The sequence below is a fragment of the Centroberyx gerrardi genome, chromosome 4 (assembly GCF_048128805.1).
Source record: "Centroberyx gerrardi isolate f3 chromosome 4, fCenGer3.hap1.cur.20231027, whole genome shotgun sequence".
In the NCBI taxonomy this organism is placed as follows: Eukaryota; Metazoa; Chordata; class Actinopteri; order Beryciformes; family Berycidae; genus Centroberyx; species Centroberyx gerrardi.
In genome coordinates, this window is record NC_136000.1 from 4355124 (window position 1) to 4373968 (window position 18845).

At 44.0% G+C, this 18845-nt stretch overlaps 1 protein-coding gene across 1 annotated transcript in view; it reads left to right on the top strand.

The window, feature by feature from the left end:
* ptprbl (protein tyrosine phosphatase receptor type B, like) overlaps nt 1-18845 on the top strand; it is a 37978-nt gene that overhangs the window by 12651 nt on the left and 6482 nt on the right. Inside the window, exons 6-22 of the mRNA XM_078283169.1 lie at nt 677-943; nt 1263-1529; nt 4280-4543; nt 5400-5663; nt 6749-7012; nt 8592-8855; nt 9758-10027; nt 11078-11341; nt 12287-12553; nt 13280-13570; nt 14228-14506; nt 15376-15525; nt 15759-15778; nt 16069-16343; nt 16858-16964; nt 17689-17794; nt 18114-18191. Of these exons, the coding sequence (XP_078139295.1) occupies nt 677-943; nt 1263-1529; nt 4280-4543; nt 5400-5663; nt 6749-7012; nt 8592-8855; nt 9758-10027; nt 11078-11341; nt 12287-12553; nt 13280-13570; nt 14228-14506; nt 15376-15525; nt 15759-15778; nt 16069-16343; nt 16858-16964; nt 17689-17794; nt 18114-18191 (3697 nt within the window). The remainder of the gene's footprint in view (nt 1-676; nt 944-1262; nt 1530-4279; nt 4544-5399; nt 5664-6748; nt 7013-8591; nt 8856-9757; nt 10028-11077; nt 11342-12286; nt 12554-13279; nt 13571-14227; nt 14507-15375; nt 15526-15758; nt 15779-16068; nt 16344-16857; nt 16965-17688; nt 17795-18113; nt 18192-18845) is intronic.

Sequence of the window (18845 nt, forward strand, 5' to 3'; positions counted from 1 at the left end):
TACATTTTAGCTAGTAAATGTAATTTAGTGTAAAATGTATAATCAAGTCTGTGTGAATTTGTTATTATCACTTTGTGGTTACTGTTTGCTGTCATGTTGTGCTGCATTAGGAGCTTTGCTGCTGGTGGTTTTAGGTTACTTACCATTAGCTAAGTAACCCGGATAAGTTAGCTGACCGCTGTCAGTACATTACGTCCGTGCATTTGTTAGTATCAGTCCATTGTTATTGTTTGTTGTAGTGTTGTTGTACTGCATTAGGAGTTTTGCTGCAGGTGGTTTTAGGTTACTTAACTAGTTAAGTTAAGTTAAGTCAGCTAGCAAGCACGCTGTGCCATGACACACAGCTAGTGTCTGTAGACTGTAGTACAGCACACTTTGATATGAATAAAAAGTTGCCCTCCCCAAATCTCTGATTGCCCCCCCAGTCAGAGCAGTCTAACCGAGTCTGGTCATCAGTCACAGAAAAGTGTATAAAATTAACTTTGATGGTCTAAACTTTCCAATAGTCATCGCTGTGCCCTTTATGTGACAAAACCCCATCCATCTGGCACTCCAAGAAGATTAAAACAAACAGCAAGAATTATTTGCACACACAGAACTGATCTGTTCTCTTCCTCTCTCACCCCCCCCCACCCCCCCACCCCCCCCCCCCCCCCCACCCCCCCCCCCCCCCCAGCCCCTCGGCCGGTCCAGCAGCTGGTCGTCCGCCACAGCGATGAAACCACGCTGAGCGTCTTGTGGAATCGACCTGCGGGCGAGTGGGAAGGCTTCACTGTGGTCCTCAAACACGTCGAGCCCGCCGGGGTCGTGTCTCAGAAGACGCTCCCCTGGGAGGCCAGAGAGTGCACCTTCAACATCCTCACCCCGGGACGCCTGTACGCCGTCACCGTGACGACCAACAGCGGCAACCTGACCAGCTCAGCCTCTGTGACCGGATGGACCAGTGAGTCATTTTTTACACTCATTATTTTTTCCTTATTGAAAGAAAGATGGAGCAGGGGAGACACAGGAGGAAAGAGTCTGGTTATGCCAATTTAAACTGGGGGTCACATGTTTTGGCTTGTGAACCCCAAAAACAAAGTCATGAAAAAAAAAACCTCACAATTCTCAGGAAGGTCTTCATCATTTAAACCATCTTTAAAGTAATAATCTGTGATATTTTATCATGCAAATAAATGTCTATATCTCCTGAGCTCAGTCCCAGTAACTCCTCCTCATCACAGCCAGTCTCTAAGTCTCTCTCTCTCTCTCTCTCCTCTCAGCTCCAGCCCAGGTCACCCAGCTGCAGGTTTCTAACGGCGGCAGCACCGACAGCCTCCAGACGCGGTGGGAGCGCGCCGCCGGGGATCTGGACTCCTACCGCGTGCTGCTGGTCCACGACAGCAGCGTCATCAAGAACGAGAGCGTGGCGGCCGACACCACCGGCCTCAGCTTCCTGGCCCTGCGGCCCGGCGCCCTCTACAGGGTGGTGGTGACCACCGTCCGAGCCGGCCAGACCTCCAGGCAGAGCGTGGCGGAGGGACGCACCGGTAAGACCGACGGGCCGGGGTCCAGTTAGACATGAGGAGGCGGTCCTGGGGCGCTGGTAGCCAAGGTTAGGGGTTCAACTCCCTGTAGAGTGTGGCACTGATGCAGGGTTAGGGGTTCTGTTCCCATTGGAGTCACCCATGCTAAAAATACATGCACTCATGGAAGGGTAAAGCTTTTTGGATGATTTGTTCGGTTATTATGTGTTTCTTCTCGATGATGTATTATTTTTGGGGGTCGGCTGTAGTCCGAATCCCAAAACCAGCTGGGAGAATGTGGGTGGGGAAAGTTAACGAGTAACACTCTCCCCTCCATCAACAACTAGCTATAGTTGAAGTCACTGTTGCCAACTTATTGATAGATTTAGCAACTTTTCAGACTGTATTTCTCAAAAGCAAATAGCAACAAACTCAGCAATTTATCCCTATGGGGAACTTTAATGTGTTGATCAATCAGTACAGCTGATTCTGATGTACGTACGATTTGCTGTACTTGCTTATCTAATCCAAAGAGGCCTAATCATGGTCCTTCCCATGTAAAGTGTAGCCCCTCCCTCTGCTAAGAATGAGTAGCAAATATATTCATATGCAAATTAGCATGTGATGTGATGACTTTTTGAGCAGCCAATAGCTGCTTCCTTGGAAAAGAGTTGGAAACACTGGTTCAGGTTCCCTTGAGCAAGGCACTAAACTGCAACAGTAGAAGACTGTAGGTTTCACTGTGTGAATGTGAAGCAGAGCATTGCTGTTGGAAAACAGCATGTTCAGTCCACTTTCTCTGAATAAATACAGGTAAAAAAAAAACTCTAGTCTTAACAGCTGAAATACCACGGACGCGCTGGTTAGATTTGTTCATTTATATTTTTGACACATCATTTTTATTGCATTTGTCGACATAGTAATGTAACAAAACACAGCATAATCAAACATATTTGTCGGGCGTTACACATTTCTTACACACAGCATATAGCAGGTACATTCTGACAAGCTTATTAGCATTGCATTTCCATTTCCATTATTATTTTGAGGTCTCTATGCCATTTCCCCCTTTTTCTCTCAAAATTAGGCTTCTTGTACTCAAAGTTTACCCTTTGAACAAATATAGTAATCAGTGATTTCATTACGATTTTTAAGTAAAAAGAGCAGTTCAATGTAAAAATGCTCGAATGTGCGGCTGTCTGTCGCTCTAACACAATAGAGTGTCACTTGTACCTCACACTCATCCTCAGCTCCTCTGGTCGCCAACAACATGGTGACAGACGGAGCATAAACAGCTCTTTGTATGTCAAACTAACTAGAGGATATTATTGAAAACTCTCTCTTATCTGATGCAACAAGAATTTTCCTGGAATGTTCAGGAAGTGTCGACCACACAACAAAAAAAAAAAACGCCAAGGTCCGTCTATCAAAGACTTCCTGCCAGGCGAAGGGAAGAGGATGAGGTTCCACTGTGCATTGTTGAATTCCAACAAGAACGCTTCACTGCCGCTGGAAAATATTTGAGCGTATTTTCGACGTCACCAAGGACTTCTAAATGATCAAACAAACAAAACAAATATAATGCAATGCATGATGGGATGCCAGAGAGGATTAGGAATCTGGAAAATGATCAACCCTTCTGTGGTATAGAAGAGAAGAGAACTTTATGACACTGCTGGATTTTGCAGTTTGGTGTATTTTTCTTCTTCGTGGATAACTGATACTGATATATATTTTTTATATATATATACGTATATTTCCAGCAGCTACAATGGAGTTTGATAGCAGAAAATGTTTCAGGATGTAAAACATCAACGGTAAACGTCAGGTTTTGGTTTTTGGAATCAAAGAGCGAGGGCTTCTTTCTAGAGCCGCCATTTTGCACCAAGAGACGTTCAACAATCATACAGGGAGAAATCCATCGTAGAAGAGGAGAGAGACCAGTTTCTCCACCCACAGTAGACTCAACAGACCAGAATGCAATGCAGTATCAAGGCAGGTTGAGTGTTGAGTAAGGGGAGACTCTCACTTTTTCTCGACTGGAAAAACTCTCTCTCTTGCCCTTACTATGCTATGGCTATCGCTCTCTCCACCTACATGTACAGAAAGCAACAAGTTGGGGTCCGTTCTCTGCAGGTTGTCAGAGGGCATTCTGGGAAACGTAGGAAATCACAAGCTGAAGTAGAAGTAGATGAGGCAGGTTGAGGGAAAGTGGGCACAGAGTTCTACTGTTTCAAGATTTTCTCCAAGGAGAATACATGTTTCCATTGATACCTAGATCTTGAAAAATCTGTATTTTTTCAGAGATTTCTGAAAAATGTGTTTCTGATACATTCTCTCTCTATCTCTGTCTCTCTCTCTCTCTGTCTCTCTCTGTCTTTCTCTCTCTCTCTCTCTCTCTCTCTCTCTCTCTCTGTCTCTCTGTCTTTCTCTCTCTCTCTCTTTGTCTCTGCCTCTCTCGCTCTCTGCATCTCTCTGTCTTTCTCTCTCTCTCTCTCTCTCTGCCTCTCTGTTTCTCTCTCTGTCTCTCACTCTCTGCCTCTCTGTCTCTCTCTCTCACTCTCTCTTTCTCTCTTTCTCTCTTTCTGTCTCTCACTCTCTCTCTGTCTCTCTCTCTCTCTCTCTGTCTCTCTCTCTTTCTCTCTCTCTCTCTCTCTCTCTCTCACTCTGTTTTTCTCTCTCTCTCTGTCTCACTCTTTCTCTCTCTCTCTCTATGTCTCTCTCTCTCTCTCTCTCTCTCTCTCTCTCTCCCTCTCCTCCTCTCTCCCTCCCAGTCCCGGCGGCGGTCGGCGAGGTAACGGTCAGTAACAACGGTCGTATGGACTTCCTGAGCGTGTCGTGGCGTCCGGCGCCCGGTGACGTCGACGGCTACATGGTGACGCTGCGGGACCGGGAGAAGACGGTGCACACGCTGGCCGTCTCCAAGTCCAGTCCGGAGTGCGTCTTCAACTCGCTGGTGTCCGGACGCCTCTACAACATCTCCATCACGTCCCGCAGCGGCGTCTACGAAAACCACACCGTCGTCCAGGAGCGCACAAGTGAGTAGGCAGAGTTAGGGGAAAACATCAGGTCGGTTTATGGATAGTGAGGACACATTTAACATACTTAAAGTAACTAAGTACATTAGTCTCATCAGCCTAAGCATAAAGTGGGGCTGCAACAGAGAAGAGCGTCCCATCAAACTTAAAAACTCAAGAGTGAAAAATCTCCATCTTAAAAAGTCAGTTAGTCTATTATTGAGTCCTAAAATCAGAATTTTCTTAAAACAAGTGGAAAAAATCTGCCAATGTGGGCTAGATAATTTCACTTGTTTCCAATGCAAATCAACTTGTTTAAAACATTTTGTAGAATCAAGTGTAATTTTTTTGATAGTAGTGCAGTGATCTGTCTTATTCTGAGTAAATTCTGCAGTACATGCGAAGTTGCCTAGTGCTTTAATAGGGCTGGGCGATATGGTTGAAATCAATATCACAATAATCATAAGGATTTTTCTCGATATCAATATATATCACGATATGGTTCATGTATGCATAATCACATTAAATAACCAAATTAATGTTCATCTCATTGAACCGAATGGTAATGTTAGGTGTGATGTCAAACAAAACAGAAATATTCAAATAATATTCCTACCATACCTCATTTTATGAGAGTTTTGAAGTAAAATTTGCTTGTCATCATCAATTTAGACAGCAGAAATGTGTGTCACGATATTAAAATATCTTCATATCATCACGATATGATTCCACTGAAAGACGATAAACGATAATATTGAATTATCGCCCAGCCCTATATGCTTTAATGTATAGAACCGAACAGCAGCCTGGGCCTTACACTGACATCTAACAGAAATGTGACAGGAAATACAAACTGTCCTCCCTCCTCCCCCCTCAGAGCCGTCCAGGGTCCAGAACCCCACGGCGACGCACGCCGCCCGGGACGACTACCTGAAGGTGTACTGGCGCCACGCCGCCGGCGACTTCGACTTCTACCAGGTGGTCATCAAACACAACAACATCTTCCACCAGAACAAGACGGTGGCCAAGACGCAGAACGAGTGTGTGTTCAGCGGCCTGGCGCCTGGCAGGCTCTACACCGTGCAGGTCAACACCTGGAGCGGCAGCTACGAAGCCAGCATCTCCACCGACGGCAGGACCTGTGAGTGACCTTTGACCCCTCTGACCCTGCTACTGCTGCAGAAAGGCTTCTACAGATACAGATACAGACAAAAAGTTTAAAAATATGACATAGGCTGACAAAATGATAACACTTTAACAGACTTCAGGTGATGATTATATTTATTATTTTTTGGGTGTATAATGGGGGTATACTATAGCTTTTTGTAATTTGATTCTGCATTTATTCTTTTGCTGATACAGTGATGTATAATGTAATGAAATTATAGTGATGACTATGGGAGAAAACTGTTACTACTGGAGGATATTGTGTTTTGACATGCTGTGACCAGTTCACTCCTGCAATGCTAATTGAATTTTCTGTCCCACGGGTTTCTGCAGATGCTTTTGCATTTGTTCTCGTCCTTTTTTGTTAAAATAAATACTTATAGTGACGTGGTGGGTGTTGTAGAAAGAAGTGTAAGATGTCACGTTAGAAAGATGCCACTCCAAAAGACATTATATGTTCAGTTGTGTGTTCACCATTCTAGTGTTGATTAATTAATCTATTCATATACGACAAGTTGTCGTATATGTACTTGTCATATTCCAAATTTTGTCAATATCACTTTTTCCTGCCAACATTTTTTATAGAAGAAGACATAAATGATGGTTGGTTACACATCAAAGTGGTTGGTATGGTAGACAAACTTCCCATTTACCAGCATTTGGCCAGTGGGCGGAGGTAATTTCTCACTTTATTTACATGGTTACCTACAGAAATAGAAGCCACTCTGAGAGCTCAAGCCTGTGCCAATGCTGAAATATTCTCCAACTTATTGTTACACCCAAAGACATCACTAAAATCACTCAAATTTTAAGTCGATTAATTGATTTCTTGATCCCGTAAACTTACCCTTAGGATTTGAAATCAAGTCTCTATCTCTGTTAGTTTAAAAATGATAATCATCTAATGGCAGAAATCCCAGATCCAAAATCCAAAATCTAATCATCTCTCCCTTGGCCCAAGAACTATCTGTCCCCCTAACTTCATGGAAATCCGTTCATAAGTTCTTGAGAAATCCTGCTGACAGGCAGACAGACTGACCTCTGCTGTGGTTTCTCCAGTCCCGGCAGCGGTGCGCTCCTTGTCTCTGGCGGGCCGCGGCACGGAGGACCTGCGGGTGACGTGGGCGGCCGCTCCGGGCGACGTGGACCACTACGAGGTGCAGCTGCTGTTCAACGATATGAAGGTGTTCCCGCCCATGACGCTGGGCAGCGGCGTGGGCGAGTGCGTCCTGTCCTCCCTCACCCCCGGACGCCTCTACAAGATCCTGGTCTCCACCTTCAGCGGCCCGAACCAGCGGGCGCAGTTCATCGAGGGGCGCACAGGTCAGAGTGAAACCAGACGTTAACGCAACACTTCCACCTGTGTGACTTTCATCGTCTGATCACACCAGGGCGCATCAGGCTGGGACACACTTAGAAGACCTTTCAAACCCTAACGAAGTTTGAAAACTCATTGCCTCACACGCACAAATATCACACACTTTTTGAGCTCTCAGTTGTAAATCTGCTCATACTAGACAGGCAGACTGAGGCAGACTCACTGAACGATAAAACCATTATCAATATCATAACCATTATGCCATTATCCTGTTCTTCTGACATAATGTAATAATAATAATAAACTTTAGTCCCAAAAAATAGAGTAATATCAATATCATATATATATAAGTAAATAAAAACAATTAAAACATAGGCTACATTTAAAATGAGACACCAAGAAAAAGTACCAAATGAGAACAACACAGCAAATTATAAGAAGGCCTTTTCAAAAAGATAAGTTTTAACTTAAGTGATCCAACATGCATTAATGTGTAATGTGAACTTATTATAGTTTGCTGATATGTTTGTTTTGTTTCTCATTTTACAGCACCTAGCAACTGTTTTAAGGAAAGTGTTGCATATATATTATCATTATCACATTATTGGTATCAGTATTATTGTCATTATCAGTAACCATTAAATTCAATTGTGGCAAAATAGAATTACTAGCTGTCAACAAGACAGTGACAGTGTTGATATTCATCATGGATTTAAAAGATTTTATTCTTTCTTTTCTGATTTGCTATATTGGCTCCCATAGACTCCCATTCATTCTGACCGCAGTTCTGTTCTCCTGCTTTCATATTCCTCATTTGCCTCAACTGGTGACCCCTGCTTGGTTTCTGATCAGGACTAAAGCTGGACTCTACTGCATGAAGACCTAGCTGTATATTAACAAATGTAAAACTGTGCTCTTGTGAGAAAGTTTAGAAGACATTTGACACAAAATTTAATTAATCAAGGTAAAACAATACATTACCTTTCAGTGTAGAGCCTTAAACACTTGTGCAACATGTGACAGAAACAATATGTTACACAACAAATTGATCCGGGAGAGCTGCTCAGTGTCCAGCAGTAGAAGTCAGTGTTTGTACTGGGAAGCTCCCAGGTGTGAATGTGTTTAACTGTATGAATATGAAGCAGAACTGGGCTGAGAAAGAGCCTGGTGCTTAATTAACTTTTCCTGGATAAATAAATAGATTAAAGACCCCATGAAATGGCATCTTTACTTCCTGGATTTGATGCATTTCCTGTTGAAACAGGATGTTGGGGCGGGACATAATGCAGTGAGGGATCATTCGAAAGTCTAAACCAATGGAATATGAGTCAGGGAGAGAAAGGCAATTTTATTGATGGGAGGGGTGCGGAGGAGCGGGATTGTTCAAAAATCTGATGGTTTTATTGGTCAGAAATTTATATTTATGCCTACTAGTGCAGCATGCGATCACCATGGAAGATACTCTGTTTTCCACAAAGTAAAAGTAATGGGAGTTCATTTCATGGGGACTTTAAAAAGAAAATACCTCCAGCAAAATCCTACCTGAAGCCTGAAGTCCGTTTCCTCTCCTTGCCCCTCTCCCAGTTCCCAGCAAAGTGAAGAACATTCACGTGAGCAACAACGGTGAGAGCAGCAGCCTGAAGGTGAGCTGGACGCCGGGGCAGGGCGACGTGGACGCCTACTCGGTGTTTCTGTACCGGCAGAGCCAGCAGCTGGACGTCCGGCCCGTCCTCAAGTACCGGAACGAGCTGAGCTTCGGCTCGCTGCGGCCGGGCCAGCTGTACAGCGTCACCGTGCAGTCGGTCAGCGGAGAGCTGGTCAACAACAACACAGCCAGCGGGCGCACAGGTCAGGACACACACACACACACACACAGAGGGGAGATTACCGCTGTACACCAACTGCAAATATGGTGTTTTTCTTTTTCTTACTGGAATTGGTTGTTTATGTCTTGAAGGGGTTTCATGACCCTTGGATCACTGAACCATGTTAATGAGTGGCACATGATAGTGGTTTAAAAACTGTGGTATTTATCAAGGAAGACGACTTGCAAGTCATGGGGACTCGAGTCACATGACTTGGACTTGGACTTGGAAGTCTGACTCACAGTTTTAATTGCTTAAGACTTGACTTGCTGCATGAAGAGAAGACTTGAGACTTGACTTGACTTGGGTTCTGGTGACTTGGGACTTGACTCTGACTTGTACTTTGATGACTTGAAAAGGTTTCTAAAGTCTTGACTTGAGATCTTGTGTTTGTGTAAATGACTTAGATTGAAAGTGATGAGATTTGTTCCAGCAGACGACTGAATTTAAATTCTGTTTTCTGAATTTGTATGGAATGATTGAATTTACTGAAGTTGAAACTGATTATAGAAATCAAACTCATGATGCTGTTACCAAGATTTTATCCTATTAAAACCATATTGCATTGAAAAGTCCTAGATGATTTGTTTATTGTTTATTAAATTGATACTGGACTCTTGATCTACATTTAGACTTGAGACTTAAACATTTAGACTTGTGCCTCAAGACCTGAGACTGACTTGGGACTCAAACAAAGTTGACTCGGTCACACACTGATGTACGAACAATTTAAATTGTATTAGTGAGAGAGAATATAAAACCTTTTCTATGCAGCGTTGATAAATGAAGGCCCAGCCCAATATAGAGAAAGTGAGGATGAACTGGATAAAAGATGGGTGAAACAAAACAGGTAATTTTATTTCCCCCTCCATCCCCCACCCCCAGTCCCCTCAGTAGTGACGGGCCTGCAGGCCGACAACCGCCACACCACCTGCAGCCTGCAGGTGAGCTGGCAGGAGGCGCTGGGCGTCGCCGACGGCTACAGCCTGCAGCTGCTGGACGAGAGGGGCGTCCTGCTGGCCAACTCCTCCCAGCCCTCGGGACGCACGCAGCACCGCTTCGACGACCTCACTCCCGGCAAGAAATACCGCGTCCTGGTCCAGACCACCAGCGGGGGGGTCCACAGCCCGGGGGTCGCCACCGAGGCTCGGACACGTAAGAGTCTCTGTTTCTTGTTTGGACAGGATAAGGCCGGGTTCACATGAGCATCTGTGATGTGCCAAAAAACAGACAATATCCCATGTATTTCAGTGAGACCTATGTGTTGTTGGATGACGCGGATTGGAGTGCAGTGCATAAAAATATTGCAACTCAGTCCGTCAAAAATGTTTCGAGATGCCCACACCAACGCCCACACCAGCACATACTTGAAACCTTGAAACCTTGAAAGCTTGATGCCAAATGTCCCATGTGAACGCCTCCTGTGAACTCTTTTCTATATACAAAACTAGAAAACGCTGAAGAGACACAACTCTTGCTCTCAGTAAAAACAACTTTATTTAGTCAACTTGTAACCCCTCTGTCAAGAAACAAATGCTTACACTGTGTGTTATCTGGTGAGACAAGTGCTCTAAAATTCCTCATTTGGTAGTGGAATTAATAGGGGAGGAAATGCAAAATGGAAACTAGGTAAAGTGAGCGAGCATGAAGAATGTTTGAATGAGATATTGAATGGACAATTATGAGTTATGATCAGAGAAACTACGCCTGCATTTGCAGTTTGTAGAGAAATGTTACTTTTCTGAGTATTTTAAAATGCCTGAACTTGTACCTCAGTTTGAGTATTTTTTCTCGAATCAGTTTTATTTTTAGACCCAAGAGCAGTGAGTTTAATGGCAGCTGGCATTTCCAGTGAAAGTCATTCTAGACTTTACTGCACATAACGGGTACAATAGCTTTCTTTGATGTGAGCTATAAAAGCTTGGCTGAAAATGAGCCATCAAATTATATACAAGGACCACAAAAGAATGGGTAGATTTTCTGTCAAAAGTAACTCAGTACTTGAGTATTTTTAGTGAGCCACTTTTACTACTACAGCTACTTTTACTTAGTAAGTAACAGCTCTTCTGCTTGAGTAAAAGATTTCATTACTCTTCCCACCGCTGGTTCAGAGTTAGTTGAGGATAAATAAAAGAGAGAGTGATGGTAAAATAAATAAATACTGAAAGCTGACATCTTAAGCCTCCCTCCCTCTCTCCCTCTCAGGCCCTGCAGCGGTCACTGACCTGTCCATCAAAACCAACACCACCAGCAGCCTGTCCTTCCACTGGTCGCCACCGGAGGGCGAGTTCGAGGCGTACGACATCACTCTGTACCGGGCCGACGACACGCTGCAGGAGCGGCGGCGGGGCCAGCCCAGCACCCAGCTGTGCTCCTTCCACCGCCTCACACCTGGAGCGCCGTACAGGCTGGTGCTGCTGACGCTCAGCGGAGAGCAGACCAACGACTCAGCCGTCTGGGCCAGGACGGGTGAGCGTGTGTGTGTGTGTGTGTGTGTGTGTGTGTGTGTGTGTGTTATACTGCTCTGAAAGATGGGGAAAGTAGGAATTAACATATGATGCATTATATTGTTGGAAATATAATGCCTCTGATATTTCTAATACTACTAAAGGGTATTTGCAGGTCTGAAAAGTCATGAAAAGTCTTAATTTAAGGCCTTAAAAGTATTAAAATGTCTTGAATACAGTTAATTAGAGGTCTTATTTTTTCATCATGCAATGGCAGGTTTCTTTGCGCTGCATGTCCTCTCTTTTAGGTAACACAGGGCAGAATTAGTAGTATAATATGCTTCCTATCTTACAATTAATTTCCTGTTGTCCTTTTTCTTATTATACCTTATGTATAGTTTCAGAACTTTCATTAGCTGTGTTCAATCAGAAATTGGCTGGTTTAGGCAGCTTTATTTATTTATTTATTTATTTTTTAAATTAAATTCCAGGCAAAATTAAAAGGGTCTTAAAAAGCAACCTGCAGATTCCCTGTACTATTACAGATTCTAAAACAACATTTTATTCAATATGTCTCTGAAATGAAAGCACATTATGCAATGGAGTATTTTCTTTTTTTCTGTGTAACATTTGTGGTTTATTGGCCTTTATGCCAAATCCTGCAGGTTCTGGTGCTGCAGGTTAAAACTAGAGCTAAGAATTTACTAAGAAAGGAGTTTCATTCCACAATGCTATATATCCGTTTGAAAGAAAATTGTTGCCTGAATTACTCAATATTTCAAAATCAGGTATAATTACATCTGCAAAGGTCTTCCTACTTAATAACTACAATAATATTCCCCAGTGACTCTTGCTTACATGACAGCAGTTATATTCTAGGAGCAGGTCTGCATGCTTTTTCACATAGTGGATCTCTTTTTGGAGGAAACTCTTCAGAAACCGCCTGACTTTATGGTCTTTCCTCCAGTCCCGGCGGCGGTGACGTCTCTGAAGGCCATGAGTGGAAACCAGACGGACGCTCTGAGGGTGAGCTGGGACCGGGCCGGCGGCGAGCTGAGCGGCTACCTGCTGTCCCTCTACAACCCCGACGGCTCGCGGCAGGCCGAGGAGCGGCTGGGGTCAGAGGTCACCCAGTTCGTCTTCCCCGGCCTGGTGCCCGGGCGGCTCTACCAGGCCGTGGTGCTGAGCCGCAGCGGAGAGCTCGCCAACGGAGCCAGCGCGCTGGGCCGGACGGGTGAGACGGACGCTCAGAAACATGCAGTGTTAGCACAATGTCATGGAAGTTTGAGAGGTGTTTTCCTGACAGGGGAAGTCAGGGAATTTGATCACTTCTCTGGGGAACTCAGGTAATATCAGGGAATTTTTATAGGTCACTTTACAGGTGCACTACCAGTCAAAAGTTTGGACACACCTGATTGAATGTTCTATGTTTTTCATTATCTGAAAGCCATTTTGATCTAAAGGCTTCTGCTTAAATGCTTGAAATTTGTTCCTTAGACAAATATAAATAGTGAAGTTGATCCTATGTTTGAATTTCTTTCCAAAGTGGCTACTTTAAAGAATCTAAAATATAAGATAGCTTTGATTTGTTTAACACTTTTTTGGTCACTGCATAATTCCACCTGTGTTATTTCATAGCTTTGATGTCTTTGCTATTATACTAAAATGTGAAATAGTAAAATGTGAATAGTAAAAATAAAGAAAAATGTGGTGTGTTCAAACTTTTGACTGGTAGTGTATAAAGCAGAATTTACTTTACAACTTGTTTCACATAAATAGAGTGATAAATAACACTGATGAAATACAGTGATAAAAAACAGAACAAAGAAATGCAATAATAATCTGAGCAAGGGAAATAAAAAATGATCAAAGGGCTTCTCAAATCTCACATCTTGTCTAACCAACAACAAAGCAGGTTCGTTGACGCTATATTTCATCACTCATTCACCCCCTCCCTCAGCCCCCAGACCTCCCACCTCCTTCCTGTTCGGCGGGGTGACCAACACCTCTCTGGAGATCACGTGGAGCGGCCCCGTCGACTCGGACTACGACGCCTTCGACCTGCAGTGGACGCCCCGGGACCAACTGTCCGTCATCAACCCCTACAAAATCCCCACCTCTGGCAGCCGCATCCTGAGGGGGATGTACCCCGGGCGGCTCTACAACTTCAGCCTGCGCTCCGTCAGCGGCGCCGCGGGGGCCGTGGCCACGCCCACCTACAGCCTGCCCATCCACAAGAGCATCCGCACCAGTAGGTGGCAGCGACATCTTCTGTAGAGTACAACAGGTGGTGACATCACCTGGCACCAAAGACCAGCCAATAGCAGATGGCCAGTTCAGCAGCATGCTTTTTACCATTAGATGTCAGGCTTCACACAGGTTTCACACCCTCCTCCTCCTCTTCCTCCTCCTCCTCCTCTCCACCCTCTCCTCCTCCTCCTCCACCTCTTGTTCCTCTTCCTCCTCCTCCTTCTCTTCCTCCTCCCCCTCCTCCTCTTCCTCCTCCCCCTCCTCCTCCTCCACCTTTTGTTCCTCCTCCTCCTCTTCCTCTCCACCTTCTCCTTTTCTTCCTCCTTCTCCTCCTCCACCTCTTGTTCCTCCTCCTCCTCTTCCTCTCCACCTTCTCCTTTTCTTCCTCCTCCTCCTCTTCCTCCTCATCTTCCTCCTCTTCCTCCTCCCCCTCCTCTTCCTCCTCCTCCTCCTCTTCCACCTCTTATTCCTCTTCCTCCTCCTCCTCCTCCTCTTCCTCTCCACCTTCTCCTCCTCTTCCTCCTCCTCTTCTTCTTCCACCTCCTCCTCCTCCTCTCTTCTTCCTCCTCCTCCTCCTCCTCCTCTTCCTCCTCCTCTTCCTCCTCTTCCTCCTCCTCTTCTCCTCCTCCTCCTCCTCTTCCTCCTCCTCCTCCTCCAGAACCGGAGCGAGTCCTCGGCCTCCACTGCCGCCCCCAGAGCTCCACGTCCATCTCGTGCTCCTGGGGCCCGCCGGAGGCCGACTACGACTCCTACACCATCGAGTGCCTCCACCAGGACTCCCGAACCCTGGTCTACTCCCGCCGCACCGGCCGCGACTCCACCGTCTACCTCATCACCCAGCTGGAGCCGCACAAGCGCTACACCGTCTACGTCAAGGTCATCTCCGACATCATGACCGGCGAGGCGGCGCAGGACAGCGTGGTCACCATGATCGACCGTGAGTGACAGAAGTACACACAAAGTGCAAATACTCACCTAAAAATATATGCTGGTAAAAAGTAGTCGTCTAAAAAAGTCATTTCTAATGTTCTGAACTGGTTTTCTGTTGAGCGTTCCTCTGAATCCCAGATGAGAAAGAGTCTGCAGCTCAAATCACTGAAGTTAACTCTAGCAGCTGAATTCACTAACGTTAACTCTCTCTCTCCTGTTGCTTCTCTCTGTCCCTTTCCCTCCTTTTTGATGTCACTTTGGTGAACAAGCAGCCAATCACATCTGTCTCTTGATCAACAGAAAGATCAAAAGAAAATCAGTTGATGGTTTCCCGAGAGTAACGAGTCTTGGACGAGTTTTGAAAATGAGTAGAAAGTATAGATTTTTCTTTTGAAATGCACTGAATAAAAGTAAAAAGTTTTAAGTGAAAGAAAAATTTGAATGAAGTACAGATACTTGAAAATCTTGAAAGTATTTGTAGTTCCCACCTCTGGAAGGGGCTTAGCGTGTTCTGCCCAGGCAAAAGGCGGTAACTTTTGATTTGGTTTGAAAATGAGAGTTTGTGATTTTTGTTTGTCAGCGTGAGGTCAGAGGAGGATGAGAATGAGGACTAACCTCTCACTAAGTCGACAAATCACTGACAAATCATTACGTTTTCAAAGATCTTCTTACCAGTGACAAGTGATTTGGCTGAGTAGTAAAAAAATAAAGCCATTTTCTCAATTACACGCTTTCAGAGTTTGTGACTTTTTCCTTTGTAGTTTAGAGTTTGTTGAGTGATCCGTTATACTGTAGGTTGCTGTGGACATGAGGCAAACACTGTGACTTTGTTGAATCCAGAAATGCTGAAATGTAGGGTGGTGTTTGTCCCTCCAGGTCCGCCCCTCCCCCCCCTCAGCACCCGGGTCAGCGACAGGACGGCTGTGGTCACCAAGTCCTCCATCTTCTTCAGGTTCAACTGCAGCTGGTTCAGCGACGTCAACGGAGCGGTCAAGTTCTTCACCGTGGTGGTGGCCGAGTCCGAAGGTGGGGAGACCGGAGTTTTACTTAAACAAACATTTCTCTGAGGCAGAGCTGCTGTGGAGGCAGAAATAATCTGATTGGTTGAGTTAAGGCCTGAAAAAAATGATAATACATGTTAAAACCTCCTTGATGTTAACCAGGTGTTTGGAAAAGTCATGGAAATTTGTCCATGATCTTTTTTTTCCAACTGGCCAAGTGTTAAATGTCAAGCTTGACTGCTGATAAACATTTAAAAGGTATAATAAACTTAAATCATGTTTCCTCATTACATAAGTCCCAATGGATAAAGGTAGTGAGGCCTGGAAAATTCAAATCATCAAAAAACAACATTACCATTTGGACAGAAGTACTGACAAATACTGGTCATGGAAATGTAGCCATATTTGATGGAGCAGCTTTGGGAAATGAGGTTTTTAAATCGCAAAAAATTGTGGATCCTCAACCTACCATATTGAGGACAAATTCTCAATCAGAACAGCTGCAGATCCTGTAATCCAACCTCACCTGTGCTTCCTCTCCACACCTGAAGACATGGAGAGCGTGCAGCCGGAGCAGCAGCACCCTCTGCCCTCCTACCTGGACTACAAATCCAACAGCTCCGTAAAGTCGTACCAGACCAGCTACTTCCCCAGCCGCTGCGCCGAGGGTCCGGACAGCGGCTCCCAGGGCTTTGAGATCAGCCTGGGGACCGGCATGGACAGTCTGGGAGGGAGCTGCGACCACAAAGCGTCCCAGGACAGAGACCGAGACCCGGACCCGGAGAGGGAGAGGGAGCTGAGCGCGTTCTGCGACGGACCGCTCAAACCCAAGACTGCATACAGGTACTGAAGATAGCAGGTGATACAACCGATTTAATTTTATTTCACTTCATTTTACTTCATTTTACTTCATTTCATTTCATTTATTCGTTTTTTATTTAACTTACCTTTATTTTTGTTTATTTTTGTTTATTTTATTATTTTTTTTCCAGTGTCATACACTCTAGGTACATGTTTTCTAAACAAACTCAGCTGTCACACACATCGAGTATGTTTTCCACATAGAATCAACTTTATTTGAAACATACCACAAAGATGAGATATTCACCTTTCAAAAAACATAACCCAAATAATAAAAAAAAATTACAAAAAAAACACTTTTACACTGGATATTCTATATTTTAGTGATTTTGAAAGATGAAATTCAGGCAATTGTTTTTCTCTCCAAAATGGATACATATGGTTTAGTATCACAATTCATTTTGGCACAAATCTCTGCAGTTGTGTCTGTACTGACTTGAGTTGACTGAGCGGCGATGAAACGGAGCATCAACCCGGTGTGTGTTCTGTCCTCCAGGCTCAGCGTTCGAGCTTTCACCCAGCTGTTTGACGAGGAGACGAACGGCGCCACTTCCCCGCTGTACACCGACACCTTCCTGTCCCTCCCCCTGCTCACTGAGGCCGGTGAGGAAGTCAAGTTTATTTAGAAAGCATTTTCAACAGACAAAAAAACTCAAGAGATCAACATAAAATAGAGGGTGTTATGAAAGCAGGCGGTCGGCAGGAGCAGAAAGTAAATGACAGGGAAGGAAATGAAGAGAAAGGAATGGCTGGTAAAGGGAAAATGGAAAGATAATCATTTCATATAGTTAACAGAGTATTCAAGTGTGACAATATGTATATTCTTATGAATGAGGAGCCAAGACAGTGAGGAGCTTAGATTGACTAAATCAGTGTCATCTTTTAAATCAGTTCTTCAAATGCAATTTTACAGACTGGCCTTTATTATTTTTAGTATTTTTCTGTTCAGAAAACGTCGGACCCGTGACAACTATGCTCCACTGTACCTTTGATCAAGAAAGTATAAAATAGAATAAAATAGAATTGAGTTTCAGCCACAATCGACCTTCGTCAGACTTTCTTGAATAAAGCTGTAGTTATGCCGGGTCCTACGTTTTCTCTTTATGATCCATTTTTTTTGACTCAGCACCTGAAAACGCAATGTGCGTCGAACTATATACATAGTAATAGCAGTATGAGTAGTAGTATTATTAGTATTTGTATTAGTAGTAGTAGTAGTACAGTATAAATATTGATATTGGTGTTAGTGTTAATGGTGCAACATGTCTGTCTGTCAGTGTGTGATGAGTTTTGCTGACGGTGTGTAAATGTGGTTTTGCTCCTGCAGAGCCTCTGACTGGTGTGATCGAGGGCATCAGCGCCGGCATGTTCCTCATCGCCATGATCGTGGGAGTCACCGCTCTGCTGGTCTGCAGGCAGAAGGCCCGCAAAGTGTGAGTGTCTGTCTGTCCGGCTGGGAGGCTGTTGTGTGCTGTTGTGTACTTTTGTGTACTGTTGTGTACTGTTGTATACTGTTGTGTGCTGTTGTGTGCTGTTGTGTGCTGTTGTGTGCTGTTGTATACTGTTGTATGCTGTTGTATGCTGTTGTATGCTGTTGTATATTGTTGTATATTGTTGTATGCTTTGTCCTTGTCTAACTCACACACACATACATTTACATTTTTACATTTTATGTATTGAGCTGTCAGAGTGCAGCAGGGTGTTTCTGCTCTGGATAATAAAGGTTAACATGCTGCTGTGTGTTTGCAGGAGTGTTCAGGAGAGACCAGCGGTCAGGATGAGCATGAGGAGAGAGAGACCGACCTCAGCAGTACACATGGGGGTCAGAGGGTAAGAGGAACACACTAATACTAATGCTAATGCTAATGCTAATACTAATATTAATGCTAATACTAATGCTAATACTAATACTAATGTTAATACTAATACTGTTGGAGGTGCATCAGGCTGCAATGTCCAGCAGGTTAACATCCATGTGTAAACTCACCATACTAATACAAATACCAATACCAATACCAATACTAACACCAATACTAATACTAATATTAATAGTAATAGTAATACTAATATTAATACCAATACTAATGTTAGTACCAATGCTAATACAAATACCAATACCAGCACCAATACTAATACTAATACTAATACTAATACTAATACTACTGCTATTATTACCACTACTACTGCTACTACTAATAATAATAGTAGTAGTGCTATTAGTATTATTACTACAACTATTACTACTGTTACTACTACTTGCTGCTGCTACTAATCCTATGTAGCATGTATAAAGGACGGACAAGCAATGGGACACAATTAACAAGTAGAAACAATTACATAGAAATACGCTGTATAATATTCTGTAAAAGTGCATTTTAAGACAATCAAGGCCAAACAAAGCCATGATATAAACTTCATTCAGCTTCAGTTTGGTAAGGTTAAGGTCACACCTTTTTTCCTCTGGGTTAAAGCAGTTTGTGGCTC